This window comes from Symphalangus syndactylus, chromosome 8 (genome assembly GCF_028878055.3).
Source record: "Symphalangus syndactylus isolate Jambi chromosome 8, NHGRI_mSymSyn1-v2.1_pri, whole genome shotgun sequence".
Taxonomy (NCBI): domain Eukaryota; kingdom Metazoa; phylum Chordata; class Mammalia; order Primates; family Hylobatidae; genus Symphalangus; species Symphalangus syndactylus.
The window spans coordinates 121,070,154-121,091,762 of record NC_072430.2 but is presented as its reverse complement, the minus strand read 5'-3'; the positions used below and the strand labels follow the sequence as shown (position 1 = coordinate 121,091,762).

Genomic DNA, 21,609 nt, shown 5'->3' with positions numbered 1-21,609 from the left:
TCTCGGCTCACTGCAGCTGCTGCCTCCCAGGTTCAAGCAATTCTCGTGTCTCAGCCTCCCGACTAGCTGGGATTACAAGCAAGCATCACTATGCCCAGCTAATTTTTGTGTTTTTAGTAGAGATGGGGTTCTGCCATGTTGTCCAGGCTGGTCTAGAATTCCTAACTTCAGGTGATCTGCCCGCCTCAGTCTCCCAAAGTGCTGGGATTACAGGCGTGGGCCACCGCGCCCGGACAACATGACAATTTTTAAAAATTATTATACATACAACAGCTTTTTGTCCATAGTATGGACATCTTCTGATAGCAATATATACTAACCAGATACCAAGACCTTCAATTTTGGAGTTTCTTCAGGTTCTTATAGGGTTCAATGATCTCCAAAGTTAGGAACCACTGATCAACATTATATTTTATGGCTGAATGGACTATAATTTATTTAATAGTATATCTGTTGATAAAAACTTAGATTTTTAATTATTGAATATTATAAACAGCATGCCTAATATTCTCATTTATAAATCTGACTAGTCTGATGATTTCCTTAGGATAAATTCCTAGAAGTGAAATTTGAAAAACTGAGTGCACGCCTTAAGTTACTGTCAAACTGCCCTCCAAAAATGTAACAAATGTACAAGAGAATCATAACCACTGTGGGCCAGGCATGGTGGCTCACGCCTGTAATCTTAGCACTTTGGGAGGCCGAGATGGGTGGATCACCAGAGGCCAAGAGTTTGAGACCAGCCTGGCCAACACAGTGAAACCTTGTCTCTACTAAAAATACAAAGATTAGCTGGATGTGGTAGCAGGCACCTGTAGTCCCAGCTACTCGGGAGGCTGAGGCAGGAGAATTGCTTGAAGCCAGCAGGCAAAGGTTGCAGTCAGCTGCGATTGCACCATTGCACTCCAGCCTGAGTGACAGAGCAAAAACTCCGCCTCAAAAAAAAAAAAAAAAAAAATTAATCACTGTGTATATGTCACAGAAAAAATCCATGTGTTTAGGTAATTCAAATCAATTTTTCCTTTGTAATTTCTTTGTTTTTATGCTTAGAAAGTCATTCTCCACCCAGTGATCAGCTATTGTTCATTGGTATTTTCTTCTAATACTTTATGGTTTCAAGGATCTTTGATTCACCTGGAATTTAATATAGCAAACAGTGAGGTAAGGTTTCATCTACCCTCCCCACCCCCCAATTATTTAGGCAATTATCCAAACTTTGTTGAAGAAATTGAAAACGCATTTGTGACAATTCCTTGATCATGTATTTGCTTTCCGTTTATGGTAAAGGGTTATCTATTCTATTCCACCATCTGGCCATCTCTCTGGGGCCAGCATGGCTGAATTTTAATTATTGGTGTTTTGTAATAGATTTTAATATTTAATATCTGAAGGGACAAGTCTTCCAACATTGCTCTTCTTTTTCATAGTTGTTTAGATATCGCTGCTTTTTTTTTTTGAGATGTTCTTGGGAGTAACAGTATAAAGTTCCCTTTAAAAAGTCCAACTGGAGGCTGGGTGCAGTGGCTAATGCCTGTAATCCCAGCACTTTTGTAGGCTGAGGCAAAAGAATTGCTTGAGCCCAGTTCTAGACAAGCCTGGGCAACATGGCAAGACCCTGTCTCTACAGAAAAATTAAAAAATTTGCAAGGTATGGTGGTACATTCCTGAGGTCCCAGCTACTGGGAAGGCTCAGGCAGGAGGATCACTTGAGCCTAGGAGGTTGAGGCTTCAGTGAGCAGTGTTCGTGCCACTGAACTCTAGTGTGGGAGATAGAGTGAGACTGCCTCAAAAAAAAAAAAAAGATCTAGTTGGAGTTTTTATTAGAATTCAATTAAACCAGCTGGGCCTGGTGGCTCACACCTGTAATCCCAGCATTTTGAAAGGCTGAAGCGGGTGGGTCACTTGAGGCCAGGAATTCGAGACTAACCTGGCCAACATGGTGAAACCCCATCTCTACTAAAAAAAATGCAAAAAAATTAGCTGGGCATGGTGGTGCGCACCAGTAATCCCAGCTATTCGGGAGGCTGAGGCATGAGAATGTCTTGAACCCAGGAGGCGGAGGCTGTAGTGAGCTAAGATGAAGCCACTGCACTCCAGCCTGGGCAATGGAGTGAGACCCCCTCCCCAACAAAATAAATTTAAAAGATAAAAAGATAACTGATAAAACATTAATATCCAGAATTTATAAAGAATTTTCCTAAATCAATAAGAAAGAAACAATCCAACAGAAAAACAGGCAAAGGATACAAACAGAATATTCACAGGAGACAGCTAAAATGGCCATAAATAAATAAATAAATAAAATGATACACATTTTACTGGTAGTCAGGGAAATGCAAATTAGAGCAAGAATGAGATGATATTTCATTTCTCTGGATTGGTAAAATTAAAAAGTCAGATAATACCAGTGTTAATAGGCACATAGAACAGCAGGAACCCTTATATGTTGTTAGTGAGATTATAAATGTGAATGACCACCTTGGAGAGCAATTTGACACCACTTAGTATGAAGATGAGCCTATTTAATAACCATGCAACAGCATGCCTGAATATGCTTCCCCTACACAAAGCACATACACAAGGCATGAAGAAATGCATAGATACAAACATACACCTACTATAATATTCACACGATAGCAACCATCAGCAGGAGAATGGATAAACTGCAGTATAGCTATCCAATGAGATACAATTCCACAGTTACAGTGAATGAACTACGCGTGTAATGCAGTATAAAGAAATCTCCATTGGGAGGCTGAGGCGGGCGGATCACGAGGTCAGGAGATCGAGACCATCCTGGCTAACACATGGTGAAACCCTGTCTCTACTAAAAATACAAAAAAATTAGCTGGGCATGGTGGCGGGCACCTGTAGTCCCAGCTTCTCTGGAGGCTGAGACAGGAGAATCACTTGAACCCGGGAGGTGGAGCTTGCAGTGAGCCAAGATCGCACTACTGCACTCGAGCCTGGGCGACAGAGCGAGACTGTCTCAAAAAAAGAAAAAGGAAATCTCTAAAACAATGCTGAGAAAAAAGTAAGTTGCAAGATAATTACTCCGTGCTGTCATTTATTTTAAATTTTTAAAAATATGCAAAAAGGAGACGATAAATTGCTTATGGATACATACTCCTAGAATATAGTATGACAACATGGAGGGCAAGGATACCCATTGCCTTCATAATAGTGATGTTATTGCTGGAGAGATGGAAGGGGAATACAGTTAGAATACTGAGGGGACCTAAGTATTTTATTATTAAAAAAATAAACCTTCAGGCTGGATGTGGTGGCTCATGCCTGTAATACAAGCACTTTGGGAGGCCAAGGTAGGTGGATCACTTGAGGCCAGGAGTTCAAGACCAGCCTGGGCAACACGGTGAAACCCCGTCTCTACTAAAAATACAAAAATTAGCCAGGCGAGGCGGTGTGGTCCCAGCTACTTGGGAGGCTGAGGCACTTGAACCTGAGAAGCGGAGGCTACAGTGAGCTGAGATTCTGCCACTGCACTCCAGTGTGGGCAACACAGCAAGACTCCGCCCCAAAATAAAAAAACTAAAAAAAACCTTGAAATAAATACAGTGGAACTTTTCATTTATTAAATCTGGGTGGGAGATACATGGGTGTTTGCTGTATATTTCTCTGTACTCTTAATGTACATTCAAATATTATATAAATAGGCCGGGCGCGGTGGCTCACGCTTGTAATCCCAGCACTTTGGGAGGCCGAGGCGGGCGGATCACGAGGTCAGGAGATCGAGACCACAGTGAAACCCCGTCTCTACTAAAAATACAAAAAATTAGCCGGGCGTGGTGGCGGGCGCCTGTAGTCCCAGCTACTCGGAGAGGCTGAGGCAGGAGAATGGCGTGAACCCGGGAGGCGGAGCTTGCAGTGAGCCGAGATTGCGCCACTGCACTCCAGCCTGGGCGACAGAGCGAGACTCCGTCTCAAAAAAAAAAAAAAAAAAAAAAAAAAAAAAAAAACAAATATTATATAAATATAAACGATGAGGGAAGACAAAGAGCAATTTACAGCCTTAAATTTAACCAAAAATGAAAAGGGGATGAAATGTGTTCAGTTTTCATAAACATCCTTGGAAATCCTTCTAGATCCCTTTCGTTCAATTTCAGGAGAGCCATAAAACTCTCTACTAACGTCTGCACACTGCCATGTGCAATTAATAAAAGTGCTTTGACAGTGCTAAGCAGGAATGAAAGGAAGGAAAAAAGGAAAACATTCACATAAATACTTGTCTCCATACAAAAGGACAATTTTGCTATCTCCTCTCTTGCCAACTTTGTAATTATTTATGCAGAATAATGGAACAGCCCCTGGGAGAAGTTCCTAAAGCAATACTCCTGGGATATCTATTTGGAGCATGGAGGAAGTTAAAATGACATGGCTGGGGAAACATTTGGACCCCACTGTGGTTGTATAAGCAAGAAGAACTCTTCTTCAGAAAGTCTTCAGCAATGCTTCCAGAAGCTATCGGTCTCACTTTGCTTGGCTCTGACCTAAGCCTGCCCAGAACAACTTTGTACATGGCAAAAGTAGCCCATGGTGAATTTCAAAGGGAGCTCACCTTTCTCTCAAGCTCTTGTGTAATTGCGTCCAGGACCACCTTATGGTGTGCAAACACTAGAAACTTCTCTCTTCCACTTTCCAGTAGGTCCAAGATATATTCACTGCATTTGACAATGACAAAAAAACAGATTAAACATATACTCCTTATGTTTTATGTGTCTCTGGTATGTTACTGAAACATTCTTATTATCTGGGATCATAGAAGATGATCAACAGTTTTCACTTTACCTCCGACTATCATTATAATGTGTTTTAAATACAAATTAGTGTCCTCTGTAGATCTCAAAACACTTAGGGAGGGGACTAAGGAATTAATGACAGTACACAAATTTCTAGAAGCTAAATATTGAGACATAATACTAAAGAGACATTCCAGGAAGGATCTCCAGCTCCTCCCACTTTAGACCTCAAATGACAGGGCCAGTAGTTAAGTCAGTTAATTCTCTTCCAAGGCAGAGGACTATGGAGAGAAGGTTCTCATTTGTTTGGCTTCCCTTTAATTTACATCTCTCTTCCATCCACTGTGTTTTTTCTTAGCTTCCCACCCTTTTTTTTTTTTTTTTTTGAGACTGAGTTTCGCTCTGTTGCCCAGGCTGGAGTGCAGTGCTGAAATCTCGGCTCACTGCAACCTCCACCTCCTGGGTTCAAGCAATTCTCTTGCCTCAGCCTCCTGAGTAGCTGGGATTACAGGTGTGTACCACCACAACCAGCTAATTTTTGTATTTTTAGTAGAGATGGGGTTTCACCATGTTGGCCAGGCTGGTCTCAAACTCCTGATCTCAAGTGATTTGCCCACCTCGGCCTCCCAAAGTGCTGAGATTACAGGCATGAGCCACCATACCTGGCAAGCTTCCCAACTCTTATCTTTCGCTTGGCCTTAAGGTAGCTACCCTCAGGGAGCAATGGGGTGGGAAGTCATCAGGTTAACAGACCCTGGCTAGGTTCCCCTCTCCCCTGGTAGTTCCCTGAAGAGGGAGCACAATCCCAAAGAAGAGGTAAGCCCAGTACAGGCAAGTGAGCTCCTTCGCTGAGGCCATCGCCAGTCATGGGTGCGTCTGGACAGGGAACAGACTCTGCCTTCCTTAAAGAAGGATATGTCTCAGGTGGGGGAAAGGTATGGGGACTGCCCTGTAAACATCCAAGAGTCATTTCAAACAACACTATGACTGACCAGGGCACCAGATTTGAGTTCAATTTGTGAATTGTTGATACTAATAGAATTCACTTTAATTATTTTGAGAGACATAAAATTTGCCATGATATAAGCAAAAAAGTTTACGGCTACGGCATCAAAAAGTCACAAGGCCACAAAATCCACTTGGTGAGCTCATAAAAACCACAGGCCCCAATTTTCCTAATGCCTCTTTCCCCTCTATATCTCATACACAGCTTTGTTGTTCTATAACCTTCTACAAGTTCCTAGGCTGGAAATATCTGCCTAGCACAATAACCTTGGCTTTTATATTAAAAGATGCCCATTAAAATGAAAAAACAAACAACAGCAAAAAAAGAAAAGACAAATAACTAGCTGAGGAAATTGGGGTTTTGAAGACGTACAATCTAATTTCCACTTACTAACTGTGTGACTCTGAGGTCCAGAGAGTCATAGATTTACTCAGTGTTTGCATTTTTAAAAATGGAGCCGGTGTGACTTACATGATCTCACAAAGATGCTGTAAATGTGAAATGAGTTCACAGGTGTAAAAAATGTTTGGAAACTACAAAGCACTATACAATTTATCATATAACAGAATTTTGAGAAAGTATGTATGAGGTATGACCAAAGTTTATTTATGAGGTGGTAGAAAGACTTAAAATTTCTAAGGGAAATGGGTGGCTCTGGGCGCAGCATCTGAAGAGAGGCACCTAGTGGACTCTGAATTTTGCAGGTCCTGAGCTGGCTGAGGGAGCAAGGGAGAAATGCACATCCTTGCCATCTGTTATTCCACAGCACATGAGAAATGGGTCAGCGGGGGCAACTCTGATGTGTTTCTGGGAGAAAAGTTTCCAGGCCATAAAAACCACATCTGGAGTTCATTAGCTCTGTAACAGGGTCATAAATGAAAAGGGCAGTGCCCAGGAAGTGAAGGGGAGAGGCCAGCCCTAGGCAGTCTTTCCAGGGGGCATTGCAGATCGAGTGGTGTGGGGAACTGTCTTGCCACAGCGGAGGGGGTGGAGAGGTAGGTGGGCCAAGTACGAGGATGGGGCAGATATGTTTCTTAATTTATTCCCAGATCTCAGTCCCCACAGCCAGTCTGGCACCACTCAGCCCTACGGAATCCATTCTCATTGTAATTTCATCAGCTGGACCATTATCCTGCCAGAGCATCACATGAATGTTAAACAAAAAAAAAAAATCAGGCAAACTGCACGTCATTAGAATTGCCAGGTTTCTACCCAGTGATATTTAAATAGGAGTGGGTTTTTCTCTAAGAAAGGCATACAATTGAGATTTTGTCATGAATAATTCTAAGAATAGAAATTATTACTTTAGCTTTAGTTTACAAGGTGGAAATAGAACTAGGCGTGACAATGCCCATATGCCCATATATTTGAACAAACTTTGACATTTCTCTTTTTATTTAGGTAAGTAATGGATGACAATTCCTGACCTTGGGGAAGACCCAAGTATCCCCATAAGGCAGCTTTTCCTTCTAATTTTTTTTCCCTAAAGGCAAATGATCACAATTCTCCTAGAAAAACTCTCCCTTTTAGTGTTGGGGACAACCCCACCCTCCTTTTAAGGAGCAGCAGCTCTAGCCTACTTGGCTCAAGACAGGATCTCTTAGAGAACCAGGTACATCCTAGTAGTCGCTCCAGTTACTGGCCAACTTATGCCTTGTGTGTAATTAAGGGCAGGGTGCCCTAAACTTTTACTTTTTTCATTTTTCCCTTGAGACAGGGTTTTAGCCTCTTGCTTAGGCTGGAGTGCAGTGGCACCATCTTAGCTCATTGCAGCCTTGACCGTCCTCCCTCTCAAGCAATCCTCCCTCCTCAGCCTCCTGAGTAGTTGGGACCACAGGTGCATGCCACCATGCCCAGCTAATTCTGTTCATTTTTTGTAGAAATGGGGTCTCACTATGTTGTCCAGGCTGGTCTCAAACTCTTGGACTCAAGCAATCCTCCCACCTTGGCCTCCCAAAGTGCTGGGATTACAGGCGTGAGCCTGGCCCCCAAACTTTATTTTCAAGGCAGCTATAATTCTACTCTCTGATCATCTGTTTTATTTTTTCCTTCCTCAACAAAAGGCACATTTAATAATCTCTGGTCATTTCTTAGAAGCAGTAAAATCATTCAGGCAGAATAAAGTAATAAGTTTTTTTTTTTTTTTTTTAAAGATGAGAGAGAGAGAGGTCGACACTTCATGACCACTTACATGACAGATGGGATTTTAGCTTCAGCTGTTCTGTTGAAGAAGAGAATGAGGGCGTCTTTCTGCTGCTGTTTCTGTTGAAAGATAAGTTAAGAATGTTAAGTGCCCCAGTCTGAGAGCTCTGGGATGAGTGGATCTAATTATTGCTCCTATGCGCTTTACAAATCTCAACCACCCATCACCAGAGTCAGGAGACCCTCGTGCTGACAATGATTCCCCTTTCACTTTGGCCAAGTCAGAAGAACTGCCTGGGTCAGGTTTTGTCCTCAGAGACGGCATTAGAGCTACCCTGCCATTGTCCAAGAACTGTTGCAAGAATCCAAGAGGCAAGGAATACAAAAGCTCCTTGGAAAAGCATTTCGGGTAGGGCTTCACCATATACACCAAACCCATGTGACCCACTGAAATGTGGCCTTGGCTAAGCATTTAAGTGACATGCTTGTCACTAAACATGTAAGTGACAACTTACATGTGACATTTCCCCAACTTGCTTTTTGCTTCCCTCTTTTCTTCTGCTAAGCTGTGACTATATCTGACTTACGGAGCCTACCTCTGTCCAAGATTTACTGAATCAATTCCAATGGACCCTGACTAGTCTATTTTACTATCATTTTATTTTATCTTATTTTTTATTTTTTTGAGACAAAGTCTCCCTCTGTCTCGCCCAAGCTGGAGCACAGTGGCTTGATCTCAGCCCACTGCAGCCTCTGCCTCCCAGGTTCAAGCGATTTTCCTGTCTCAGCCTCCGAGTAGCTGGGACTACAGGTGTGTGCCACCACGCCCAGCTAATTTTAGTAGAGACAGGTATTTTTAGTAGAGACAGGGTTTCACCATGTTGGCCAGGCTGGTCTCGAACTTCTGACCTCCGGTGTTCCACCCACCTCGGCCTCCCAAAGTGCTGGGATTACAGGTGTGAGTCACTGTGCCTGGCCCATTTTAGTATCATTTTAAAACCATTATTCAGGTGTTCTTGGTCTACCTCCCACATAAGGTAATTAACTTCCCAGAAGAAGAAACGGTGTTTTCTTTATGGTTTACATTTAAGTGACTCCTAATAAAGAATGCTAACACAGGAGATGCTCAAATTGTTTCATAATAATGTGAGATAACATTTACTATCGCTCTGGCCTCCCAGAGATCATATTCTTACCATCATTGCTAAGAGTGTCCCCCCAAAATTCATAATCTGAAACTTAATTTCCAGTGCAGTGGTGGTGGGAAGTGGGGCATCTGGGAGATGCTTAGGTCCTAAGGACAGACAGCCTGTTTTTTCCTTCCGCCCTCTTTGAAACAAAAACTGGGCGCTCACTAGACACTGAATCTGCTGGCCACTTGATCTTGAACTTCCCAGCCCCTAAAACTGTGAGCAATACGTTTCTGCTTATAGATGACTCAGTCTAAAGTATTTTGTTACAGCACAAATGGACCAAGACAGGTGGCCATCTCCTTTCACCAGCAAGCATAGTTTTACAGGTGCACCTCCCTTCTTGTGCCTGGCCTCTGTAAGATCTGTGACTGACAGGACAGCTTCCCCAGGGAACAAAGACGTGATTCAACAGCAATAACATCTATAGCCTTGAACCTGTCATTCTTGAGATCTTGATAACTCAGGAAAACCACAGCCAGACTGTACCTAAAACTAATAACCATGGATGGAGGAAAAAGCTGTCTGGTTAAAACAGCTTCTTGGCTTTGGGGTTGTTTTTATTGTTTTTGAGACAGGGTCATGCTCTGTCACCCAGGCTGGACTCGACCATGGTTCACTGCAGCCTCAGCCTCTTGGGCTCAAGTGATCCTCCCACCTCAGCCTCCCAAGTAACTGGGACTAAAGGTATGCACCACCACACCAGCTTTTTTTTTTTTTAATTTTTTTGTAGAGACAGGATCTCACTATGTTGTCCAGGTTGGTCTCAAACTCTTAGGCTCAAGTAATCCTCTCCCATCTCGGCCTCCTACAGTGCTGGGATTACAGGCATGAGCCACTGCATCTGGCCAGCTTCTTAGCTTTGAATGGTGTCTTTCCTCCAGGACTTTATGGGAAAAAAGAAAGATGCTGAGGAACCACAGGAAGCTGTGAGGTCACTGATTAGACTGTAAATCCCTTTCATATCCTACATGTGTCTTGGCAGTGGCAGCCACCTACCCTCCTATTTTGTATCAGGCTCTGGAAACATACACTTTTCACCCGTGGCTAGTGAGCTCAGACTTCATGAAATCCATTCATGGACCTCTAACGGTCCCCAGGAGCAGGCTAGGCCCTCCAACCCAATGCAGTTTCTAGTAGCCAAAGGGGCAGGGCAGGCGTACATATGATGACCTCACTCGCAGCATGTGTGCCTCCATCAGACTGCACCCCAGTTGGCCCCCGTCTACAGTTTTACTCCTGTGTCCTTCAGAGACAGCCTACCCCTCCCACTTACACTCACTCATGCCACACTCCCTACTAAGAAAGAAAGAGGGCAAAACAAACAGATGGAAAACTGCTGAGAAGCACTTTCAGGAATCTTGCCCTAACATTTAGCACCTAGAGTTGATGAGAGTGTGAAGAAACAAACACTTTTATTATACATGACTGGTGGCATGGTACACTGGGCTAGCCATTTTGGTGATGATGCAGCAAAATGTACCAACCCCCTTTAAAACATGCCAAAACCCTATCATCCAGCAACTTACTCCTTAAAACTGATTCTCATTATAAAATCGCATGTGCACAAATTTCAATGTAAGCTACTTTTTCAGTACAGTATTACTCAGAATAGTGAGCAATTGAAAATAACTTAAAGGCCCAACAAAAAAGATTAGCAAAATTATAGCCATGTGAGAAAACACTATGCGGTCTTTAAATATTATGTTTTTTTTTTTTTTTTTTTTTTTTTTTTTTGAGACAAGGTCTCTCTCCGTCAGACTGGAATGCAGTGGCACAATCACAGCTCAACTCCGCCCCAAACTTCAGGCTCAGGTGATCCTCCCACCTCAGCCTCCTACCCGAGTAGCTGGGACTACAGGTACACACTATATCGCCCAGCTAATTTTTTTGTATTTTTTTGTAAAGACAGGGTTTTGCCATGTTGTCCAGGCTGGTATCAATCTCCTGGGCTCAGGTGATCCTCCTGCCTTGGCCTCCCAAAATGTTGGGATTACAGGAGTGAGCCAGCGCACTTGGCTAAACATTATGTTTTAAGATAATATTATGTTTTAAGATAACATGGAAAAGTCTTCATAAGACAGTAACCTGTTTTCCTTCCCACTTGATGTGTATGATCCCAGTTCTGCTTTTAAAATATATGTATTGCTTATTGCATATATAAATATAACATTTTATATATATTTATATGCAGATATATAAAAATATATCTTAAAGCAACATATACACACATAATTATAGAAAAATACTCATATATGCCAAAATTATGGTTGTATAAAAGATGATTTTTAAATATATATATATATATTTTTATTACACTTTAAGTTCTAGGGTACATGTGCACAACCTGCAGGTTACATATGTATATATGTGCCATGTTGGTGTGCTGCACCCATTAACTTGTCAGTTACATTAGGTATATCTCCTAATGCTATCCCTCCCCGCTCCCCCAATCCCACAACAGGCCCCGGTGTGTTCCCCTTCCTGTGTCCAAGTGTTCTCATTGTTCAGTTCCCACCTATGACTGAGAACATGTGGTGTTTGATTTTTTGTCCTTGTGACAGTTTGCTGAGAATGAAGGTTTCCAGCTTCATCCATGTCCCTACAAAGGACATGAACTCATCATTTTTTATGGCTGCACAGTATTCCATGGTGTATATGTGCCACATTTTCTTAATCCAGTCTATCATTGTTGGACATTTGGGTTGGTTCCAAGTCTTTGCTATTGTGAATAGTGCCGCAATAAACATACGTGTGCATGTGTCTTTATAGCAGCGTGATTTATAATCCTTTGGGTATATACCCAGTAATGGGATGGCTAGGTCAAATGGTATTTCTAGTTCTAGATCCCTGAGGAATCGCCACACTGACTTCCACAATGGTTGAACTAGTTTACAGTCCCATCAACAGTGTAAAAGTGTTCCTATTTCTCCATATCCTCTCCAGCACCTGTTGTTTCCTGACTTTTTAATGACCGTCATTCTAACTGGTGTGAGATGGTATCTCATTGTGGTTTTGATTTGCATTTCTCTGATGGCCAGTGATGATGAGCATTTTTTCATGTGTCTGTTGGCTGCATAAATGTCTTCTTTTGAGAAGTGCCTGTTCACATCCTTCACCCACTTGTTGATGGGGTCGTTTGTTTTTTTCTTGTAAATTTGTTTGAGTTCTTTGTAGATTCTGGATATTAGCCCTTTGTCAGATGAGGAGATTGCAAAAATTGTCTCCCATTCTGTAGGTTGCCTGTTCACTCTGACAGTAGTTTCTTTTGCTGTGCAGAGGCTCTTTAGTTTAATTAGATCCCATTTGTCAATTCTGGCTTTTGTTGCCATTGCTTTTGGTGTTTTAGACATGAAGTCCTTGCCCATGCCTATGTCCTGAATGGTATTGCCTAGGTTTTCTTCTAGAGTTTTTATGGCTTTAGGTCTAACATTTAAGTCTTTAATCCATCTTGAATTAATTTTTGTAGAAGGTATAAGGAAGGGATCCAGTTTCAGCTTTCTACATATGGCTAGCCAGTTTTCCCAGCACCGTTTGTTAAATAGGGAATCCTTTCCCCATTTCTTGTTTTTGTCAGGTTTGTCAAAGACCAGATAGTTGTAGATGTGTGGTATTGTTTCTGAGGGCTCTGTTCTGTTCCATTGGTCTATATCTCTGTTTTGGTACCAGTACCATGCTGTTTTGGTTATAGTATATACCTATAAGGTTGTAGCCTTATAGTATAGTTTGAAGTCGGGTAGTGTGATGCCTTCAGCTTTGTTCTTTTGGCTTAGGATTGACTTGGCAATGTGGGCTCTTTTTTGGTTCCATATGAACCTTAAAGTAATTTTTTCCAATTCTGTGAAGAAAGTCATTGGTAGCTTGATGGGGATGGCTTTGAATCTATAAATTACCTTGAGGGGTATCGCCATTTTCAAGATATTGATTCTTCCTATTCAGGAGCATGGAATGTTCTTCCATTTGTTTGTATCCTCTTTTATTTCGTTGAGCCAGTGGTTTGTAGTTCTCCTTGAAGAGGACCTTCACATCCCTTGTAAGTTGGATTCCTAGGTATTTTATTCCTTTGAAGCAATTGTGAATGGGAGTTCACTGATGATTTGGCTCTCTGTCTGTCTGTGATTGGTGTATAAGAATGCTTGTCATTTTTGCACATTAATTTTGTATCCTGAGACTTTGCTGAAGTTGCTTATCAGCTTAAGGAGATTTTGGGCTGAGACAGTGGGGTTTTCTAGATATACAATCATGTCATCTGAAAACAGGGACAATTTGACTTCCTCTTTTCCTAACTGAATACCCTTTATTTCTTTCTCCTGCCTGACTGCCCTGGCCAGAACTTCCAACACTATGTTGAATAGGAGTGGTGAGAGAGGGCAACCCTGTCTTGTGCCAGTTTTCAAAGGGAATGCTTCTAGTTTTTGCCCATTCAGTATGATATTGGCTGTGGGTCTGTCATAAATAGCTCTTATTATTTTGAGATACGTCCTATCAATACCTAATTTATTGAGAGTTTTTAGCATGAAGGGCTGTTAAATTTTGTCAAAGGCCTTTTCTGCATCTATTGAGATAATCATGTGGTTTTTGTCTTTGGTTCTGTTTATATGCTGGATTACGTTTACTGATTTGCGTATGTTGAACCAGCCTTGCATCCCAGGGATGAAGCCCACTTGATCATGGTGGATAAGCTTTTTGATGTGCTGCTGGATTTGGTTTGCCAGTATTTTCTCGAGGATTTTTGCATCGAAGTTCATCAGGGATATTGGTCTAAAATTCTCTTTTTTTGTTGTGTCTCTGCCAGGCTTTGGTATCAGGATGATGCTGGCCTCATAAAATGAGTTAGGGAGGATTCCCTCTTTTTCTATTGATTGGAATAGTTTCAGAAGGAATGGTACCAGCTCCTCCTCATACCTCTGGTAGAATTCGGCTGTGAATCCGTCTGGTCCTGGACTTTTTTTGGTTGGTAAGCTATTAATTCTTGCCTCAATTTCAGAGCCTATTATTGGTCTATTCAGAGATTCAACTTCTTCCTGGTTTAGTCTTTGGAGGGTGTATGTGTCGAGCAATTTATCCCTTTCTTCTAGGTTTTCTGGTTTATTTGCATAGAGGTGTTTATAATATTCTCTGATGGTAGTTTGTATTTCTGTGGGATTGGTGGTGATACCCCTTTTTCATTTTTTATTGGGTCTATTTGATTCTTCTCTCTTTTCTTCTTTATTAGTCTTGCTAGTGGTCTATCAATTTTGTTGATCTTTTCAAAAAACCAGCTCCTGGATTCATTGATTTTTTGAAGGGTTTTTTGTGTCTCTATCTCCTTCAGTTCTTCTCTGATCTTAGTTATTTCTTGCCTTCTGCTAGCTTTTGAATGTGTTTGCTCTTGCTTCTCTAGTTATTTTAATTGTGATGTTAAGGTATCAATTTTAGATCTTTCCCGCTTTCTCTTGTGGGCATTTAGTGCTAAAAATTTCCCTCTACACACTGCTTTAAATGTGTCCCAGAGATTCTGGTATGTTGTGTCTTTGTTCTCCTTGGTTTCAAAGAACATCTTTATTTCTGCCTTCATTTCATTATGTACCCAGTAGTCATTTAGGAGCAGGTTGTTCAGTTTCCATGTAGTTGAGCGGTTTTGAGTGAGTTTCTCAATCCTGAGCTCTAGTTTGATTGCACTGTGGTCTGAGAGATAGTTTGTTATAATTTCTGTTCTTTTACATTTGCTGAAGCGTGCTTTACTTCCAATTATGTGGTCAATTTTGGAATAAGTGTGGTGTGGTGCTTAGAAGACTGTATATTCTGTTGATTTGGGGTGAAGAGTTCTGTAAATGTCTATTAGGTCTGCTTGGTGCAGAGCTGAGTTCAATTCCTGGATATCCTTGTTAACTTTCTGTCTCATTGATCTGTCTAATGTTGACAGTGGGGTGTTAAAGTCTCTCATTATTATTGTGTGGGAGTCTAAGTCTCTTTGTAGGTCTCTAAGGACTTGCTTTATGAATCTGGGTGCTCCTGTATTGGGTGCATATATATTTAGGATAGTTAGCTCTTCTTGTTGAGTTGATCCCTTTACCATTATGTAATGGCCTTCTTTGTCTCTTTTGATCCTTGTTGGTTTAAAGTCTGTTTTATCAGAGACTAGGATTGCAACCCCTGCCTTTTTTTGTTTTCCATTTGCTTGGTAGATCTTTCTCCATCCCTTTATTTTGAGCCTATGTGTGTCCCTGCACGTGAGATGGGTTTCCTGAATACAGCACACTGATGGGTCTTGACTCTCTATCCAATTTGCCAGTCTGTGTCTTTTAATTGGAGCATTTGGCCCATTTACATTTAAGGTTAATATTGTTATGTGTGAATTTGATCTTGTCATTATGATGTTAGCTGGTTATCCTGCTCGTTAGGTGATGCAGTTTCTTCCTAGCCTCGATGGTCTTTACAATTTGGCATGTTTTTGCAGTGGCTGGAACTGGTTGTTCCTTTCCATGTTTAGTGCTTCCTTCAGGAGTTCTTGTAGGGCAGGCCTGGTGGTGACGAAATCTCTCAGGATTTGCTTGTCTGTAAAGTAGCTTATTTCTCCTTCACTTCTGAAGCTTAGTTTGGCTGGATATGAAATTCTGGGTTGAAAATTCTTTTCTTTAAGAATGTTGAATATTGGCCCCCACTCTCTTCTGGCTTGTAGAATTTCTGCCGAGAGATCCGCTGTTAGTCTGATGGGCTTCCGTTTGTGGGTAACTCGACCTTTCTCTCTGGCTGCCCTTAACATTTTTCCTTCATTTCAACTTTGGTGAATCTGAAAATTATGTGTCTTGGAGTTGCTCTTCTCGAGAAGTATCTTTGTGGCGTTCTCTGTATTTCCTGAATTTGAATGTTGGCCTGCCTTGCTCGGTTGGGGAAGTTCTCCTGAATAATATCCTGCAGAGTGTTTTCCAACCTGGTTCCATTCTTCCCGTCACTTTCAGGTACACCAATCAGACATAGGTTTGGTCTTTTCACATAATCCCATATTTCTTGGAGGCTTTGTTTGTTTCTTTTTTCTCTAAACTTCTCTTCTCACTTCATTTCATTCATTTGATCTTCAATCACTAATACCCTTTCTTCCAGTTGATCGAATTGGCTACTGAAGCTTGTGCATTTGTCACGTAGTTCTTGTGCTTTGGTTTTCAGCTCCATCAGGTCCTTTAAGGACTTCTCTGCATTGGTTATTCTAGTTAGCCATTTGTCTAGTCTTTTTTCAAGGTTTTTAACTTACTTGCAATGGGTTCGAACTTCCTCCTTTAGCTTGGAGAAGTTTGATCGTCTGAAGCCTTCTTCTCTCAACTCATCAAAGTCATTCTCCTTCCAGCTTTGTTCCATTGCTGGTGAGGAGCTGCATTCCTTTGGAGGAGGAGAGGTGCTCTGATTTTAGAATTTTCAGTTTTTCTGCTCTGCTTTTCCCCCCATCTTTGTGATTTTATCTACCTTTGGTCTTTGATGATGGCGGACGTACAGATGGGGTTTTGGTGTGGATGTCCTTTCTGTTTGTTAGTTTTCCTTCTAACAGTCAGGACCCTCAGCTGCAGGTCTGTTGGATTTTGCTGGAGGACCACTCCAGACCCTGTTTGCCTGGGTATCAGCAGCAGAGGCTGCAGAACAGCGAATATTGCTGAACAGCAAATGTTGCTGCCTGATTGTTCCTCTGGAAGTTTTGTTTCAGAGGGGTACCCAGCCATGTGAGGTGTCAGTCTGCCCCTACTCGGGGGTGCCTCCCAGTTAGGCAACTCAGGGGTCAGGGACCCACTTGAGGAGGCAGCCTGTCTGTTCTCAGATCTCAAACTCCGTGCTGGGAGAACCACTACTCTCTTCAAAGCTGTCAGACAGGGACATTTGAGTCTGCAGAGGTTTCTGCTGCCTTTTGTTTGGCTATGCCCTGCCCCCAGAGGTGGAGTCTACAGATGCAGGCAGGCCTCCTTGCGCTGTGGTGGGCTCCACCGAGTTCGAGCTTCCTGGCCACTTTGTTTACCTACTCAAGCCTCAGCAATGGCAGGCGCCCCTCCCTCAGCCTCGCTGCTGCCTTGCAGTTTGATCTCAGACTGCTGCACTAGTAATGAGCAAGGCTCCGTGGGCGTGGGACCCTCCGAGCCAGCCAGGTGCGGGATATAATCTCCTGGTGTGCCATTTGCTAAGACCGTTGGAAAAGCACAGTATTAGGGTGGGAGTGACCCTACTTTCCAGGTGCCATCTGTCACAGCTTTGCTTGGCTAGGAAAGGGAATTCCCTGACCCCTTGCACTTCCCCGGTGAGGCGATGCCTCGCCCTGCTTCGGCTCACGCTCAGTGCGCTGCACCCACCGTCCTGCACCCACTGTCTGACAAGCCCCAGTGAGATGAACCCGGTACCTCAGTTGGAAATGCAGAAATCACCTGTCTTCTGCGTCACTCATGCTGGGAGCTGTAGAGTGGAGCTGTTCCTATTTGGCCATCTTGGAACTGCCCCAAGATGATTCTTTTTTATAGTATAGTAATAAAAATAACAACTAACTCTCATATACCACTTATTACAGGCCAAGCAGTAGTCTAAGAACTAAATATGCATTAACTCACTGAATAATCAGCATTGCTATGAGGGAGGCACTATTATCACCACTGCACAGATTAGGAAACTGAGCCAAAAAAAAGTCAAGTGAGTGTACTTGTCACACTGCTACTAAACGGTAGAACCAGAATTTGTAGCACTTAAAAGTGCAGGCTCTGAGGCTCAAATATCTGGGCTGATGGTGAGAATTTAATGACCCAATACACGTAAAGCACCATGCCCAGCACATAGCAAGTATTCAATAAATGTTACTGATTGTAAGTATTTTTATTTTTCAGATTTTATACAATAGATATCTATTGTATTAATACTTTTAATGTGGGAGAAATCAATAGTTTTAGCTTTAAAAAAAACTCCCCCAAACTGTGCAGACATAATACTCTATTAATGATCTTACTTCTTTTGCCAGCTACTGGCCAGGAAATTTTAAATAACCTGCATTCTTTGTTCCTGACTAGACGTTAATTAAATTAGATCCAATGGAGTTTTTAAATTTTTCTACATTGGAAATTTGAGTGGATTGTCAAATGGCAAGGGTGAACTGATATTGTTACCAGGAAATCTGTATGGACTTGTTCCATTTCTCTGTTACTGGTCTTGAGGATGAAAAAATGGCTTTAGACAAAAGATGATTACAGTCAGCTTTCCTTTGCCTGTGAAGCGATATCCATTATTTCAGCTGAAAAAATGAGAAAAGTCTTTCATTATACATTATATTCTATAAATTGGCTCCTTCACCTCAGCTCCTGTGATATAAAGCTTTTTAAGAAATGTATTCTTCCAGATGGAAAGGTGTGAAGGAACAAAGAAAGAATCAATTCTTGACAGGCAGGTCAGCAGTGCTTGGCTGCAGTCACCATGATTTGCAAAATTGCAAGGAAACTTGGGACTAAAAAGTAACTTAAAAAGCTGGTGGCAATGGAGAGAGGGGACTTTCTATAGATCCACAGGGCCTCCTTATTCGACTAAAACCATAAAAAAACCTAAGTCCCCATTTTAACCCTTCCAATTCAGGATTTCATAGCTGGCCAGGGTTTGGAAGACATGCCTATGGTCATCTAGTCCAGCCTCCAGCTGATGCTGACTCCCATCCTGAATTAAGTTAGAGCAATGCTCCTGATCAGATCCATGATTTAGAAATGCACTAAATCAATGGCTTTAGAAATCCAAAGGTTCTGATGGCCCAAAGCACAAACACACAAATCTGTTTTCTACTTGGATTTTCCATTATAAGAATTGATTTATATTAAGACACAAAAAGTCATCAAGTTCTTAAGGAATTATTATCTGAAAGAATTTAGTGTCTCGCTTCAGCCATCACACTGAAGGTAATCTGTACCAACTCAATTTCTATCTTTCAGGGATAAACGTTTAATTTTCCTAAGACTCCAAGGAAGCAGACAGCAACTCTCAAGTGCTGGACTGAGAAGAGCTCTGGGCTCTTTCTCAGCTGGATTCTTAAAGAATGACACTGCAATTTAGGCTCCATTTTCATCATCTGCAAAATGGATTTAAGACTGTGGTGTTTACAAAGCAAGGAGGATAATCACCCAATAGGCAGGATTCTGGGCAACTGGCACTATCCTTATGTACTTTTCCACAACCAAAAGGGAGCTGTGGCTCCATTTCTAAGCAAGAAAATATAAAAATATCCCCCAAAATACTGGATTTGTATAGCTACCTAAAGTTATAAAACACCCAACATTCCTAAGTTCCATGGTACCTTCTAGTTAATTTCATAGCATCACCAACAAGCTCAGAAATCAAACTCTCAGGTGGCATCTGAAATCATCTTTGAAAAGAGCCACTTCCTTTACTTGAAGAACTATACAAGTTGGCAGAAGTTTACAAAATGCTTTCAGATCTTGTTGCACTAAGTACAAAATTTCTACTGCTTTTCTTTTTTTCTTTTTGTCCATACTACACAATTCACAGTTGTGTTTCAACAAGTTAATGTGCTTTTCCTGCTTAATTCAAATGCCCACTAATTGCTTTTTCAGGTGTCTACCCTGGCTGTTCTGAAACTGGTTCAGGAGGTGAACCAGGTATTGGTGAGGGTGTTCTCTGAGGAATCTCATGAAACACTAACAGACTTACTTCCATCTCACACACACAAGGAACAACTTTGCTGGCAAAAAAACGTAACATTTTATAAATATTCAGATCTTTGCATCTAAAAATATTGCATGTCTGAATTTTTCCATTAATATTATATTTGCTATGCCAGTTCACTGGTTTTCTTGTCTGGTAGAGTTCACCAGTAGACAAAAGTCATTAATAAAAAGTTATAAGAAAAAACTTCAAATTGAGAAAAAATATTCTACTTATTGCATTTTTATCTCTAAAAATAAACAAAAGACCACCAAGATTGATTTTAGTGACAAAGCTTCCTGGTTTTACTCATGGTTCCACTGAAATATAATCTGAGAACACTGGTCTATATGTCTACATCAATGTTGTTTAACTTTGAAAACTCCACAATAAAGAGATGATGCCTGCTCACTTACTCCAGACCATCCAGATTATTATATGTAGTACAGCATAAATTCAATACAGCTTGACAATTTGCCAGTGCATCCTCTATCCTGCCATTTCTTAAAAGTTATCAATGAATCTTGCTCATCACATGGTAAAATAACATGAAAAACATGCATTCTGTCTCTTGTCATTCTTATTTATTTTGTAACCTCCCAGAAGGCTGAGATCTATATCTAAATATCTTTATACAGGGTAATATTAAGCCCAGATAATACTTCATGATGTTGAAAAATATCAATGACTGTTATTTTCTTGGTAATGGGAATTACAAGATTTTATCTAAGAGGACAGAAACAGAGCTGGCATAGATTATAGCACTTAGCACAGTATGACACTAAAGACAGAAATAAAATAAAAGTGTTTGAAAAGATAAAACCATCATAGTGAAGAGTCCTAAAATAGGGGCAAGAGGCTTGGTTCTAGCCTCAGCTCTGCAGTGGAGCAGCTGAGAGACCCTGGGCAAACTGCAATCTCTATGAGCCTCAGTTTCCCTCTCTGTAAAAGGGGGATGCCAACTTCCTGCCAACCATAAATGCCTGTAATAGGGATTTAAAAGGTTAGGAGGGTTTGAAAAACTTAATTTTGTTATATGAATGTCGACTTGTTATTTTGACTAACACAAATGACACAGTATAGTTAAAGGATTAACATATGTATCAAACATGTTAGGACTAATTTTCTAACAACTGTTACTAGAATGATGCATTCTCAAAATATAGTAGACATAATTTCCACATTCTTTGAGGGATTCGGAATATTGATCACCACCCTGCTGTTGCCTGTGCTTATCTTTATGGCCATCCATCAACAGTGATCTATGCAAGTATAAAACCACAAATTAATAAGAGATTTTCCAAAACTGACTAGGTAGACTGAGGAATGAAATGGACTTGCTGTTCTTGCCTAGGGAAGAGGGAAAAGGTTACAGAAAGGAAAGCTGAAAGAATGCCAGGTCATTTTCAAGGGCCTCTCATGGAAAGGAACACCTAGACACGTCTGCTTCCAAACCTGTCTCCAGCCCTGGACTCACAGTTTTGTCCTTGGTGGTCATTTCCTTGGCTGCAGCGTCCAGGGCAGCTCTGGTCCTGGCATTGATCCGTCCTGGGGCAATCACCACTATCTTGCGCTGCTTGGCAGGCAGCTGGGAAAGGACGTCGGACTTGAGGCGCCGCAGCATGACCGCTTCCTCCAGCAGGAGCTTCAGCTCTCCCAGGTTGGAGGAACCTGAGTAGTCCCACCCCCAAGGCATCTGCAGAGAACAAGACAGCAACAGCCCCATGAGGCTCCTTTCAGGCCCAGTCCAACAGGGACGTGGGATCCTGGGAGGTCCCTCTTCTCACAACCACCCCTGGCTTAGCTCAGAGAACTTCTAGTGACTTACAGGGACAAATAAACCCCCAATAAAACAAATGAGAAATGGAAA

At 41.6% G+C, this 21,609-nt stretch overlaps 1 protein-coding gene across 6 annotated transcripts in view; it reads right to left on the bottom strand.

The window, feature by feature from the left end:
• The window catches only part of SMARCAL1 (SWI/SNF related, matrix associated, actin dependent regulator of chromatin, subfamily a like 1), a 70,920-nt gene that overhangs the window by 10,691 nt on the left and 38,620 nt on the right, over positions 1–21,609 (bottom strand). For all 6 annotated transcript variants that reach the window (XM_055290557.2, XM_063645697.1, XM_063645693.1 and 3 more), the window contains 3 exons: positions 21,217–21,435; positions 7,955–8,025; positions 4,577–4,679 (listed from right to left, as the gene is read on the bottom strand). In XM_055290557.2, the coding sequence (XP_055146532.1) occupies positions 4,577–4,679; positions 7,955–8,025; positions 21,217–21,435 (393 nt within the window). The remainder of the gene's footprint in view (positions 1–4,576; positions 4,680–7,954; positions 8,026–21,216; positions 21,436–21,609) is intronic.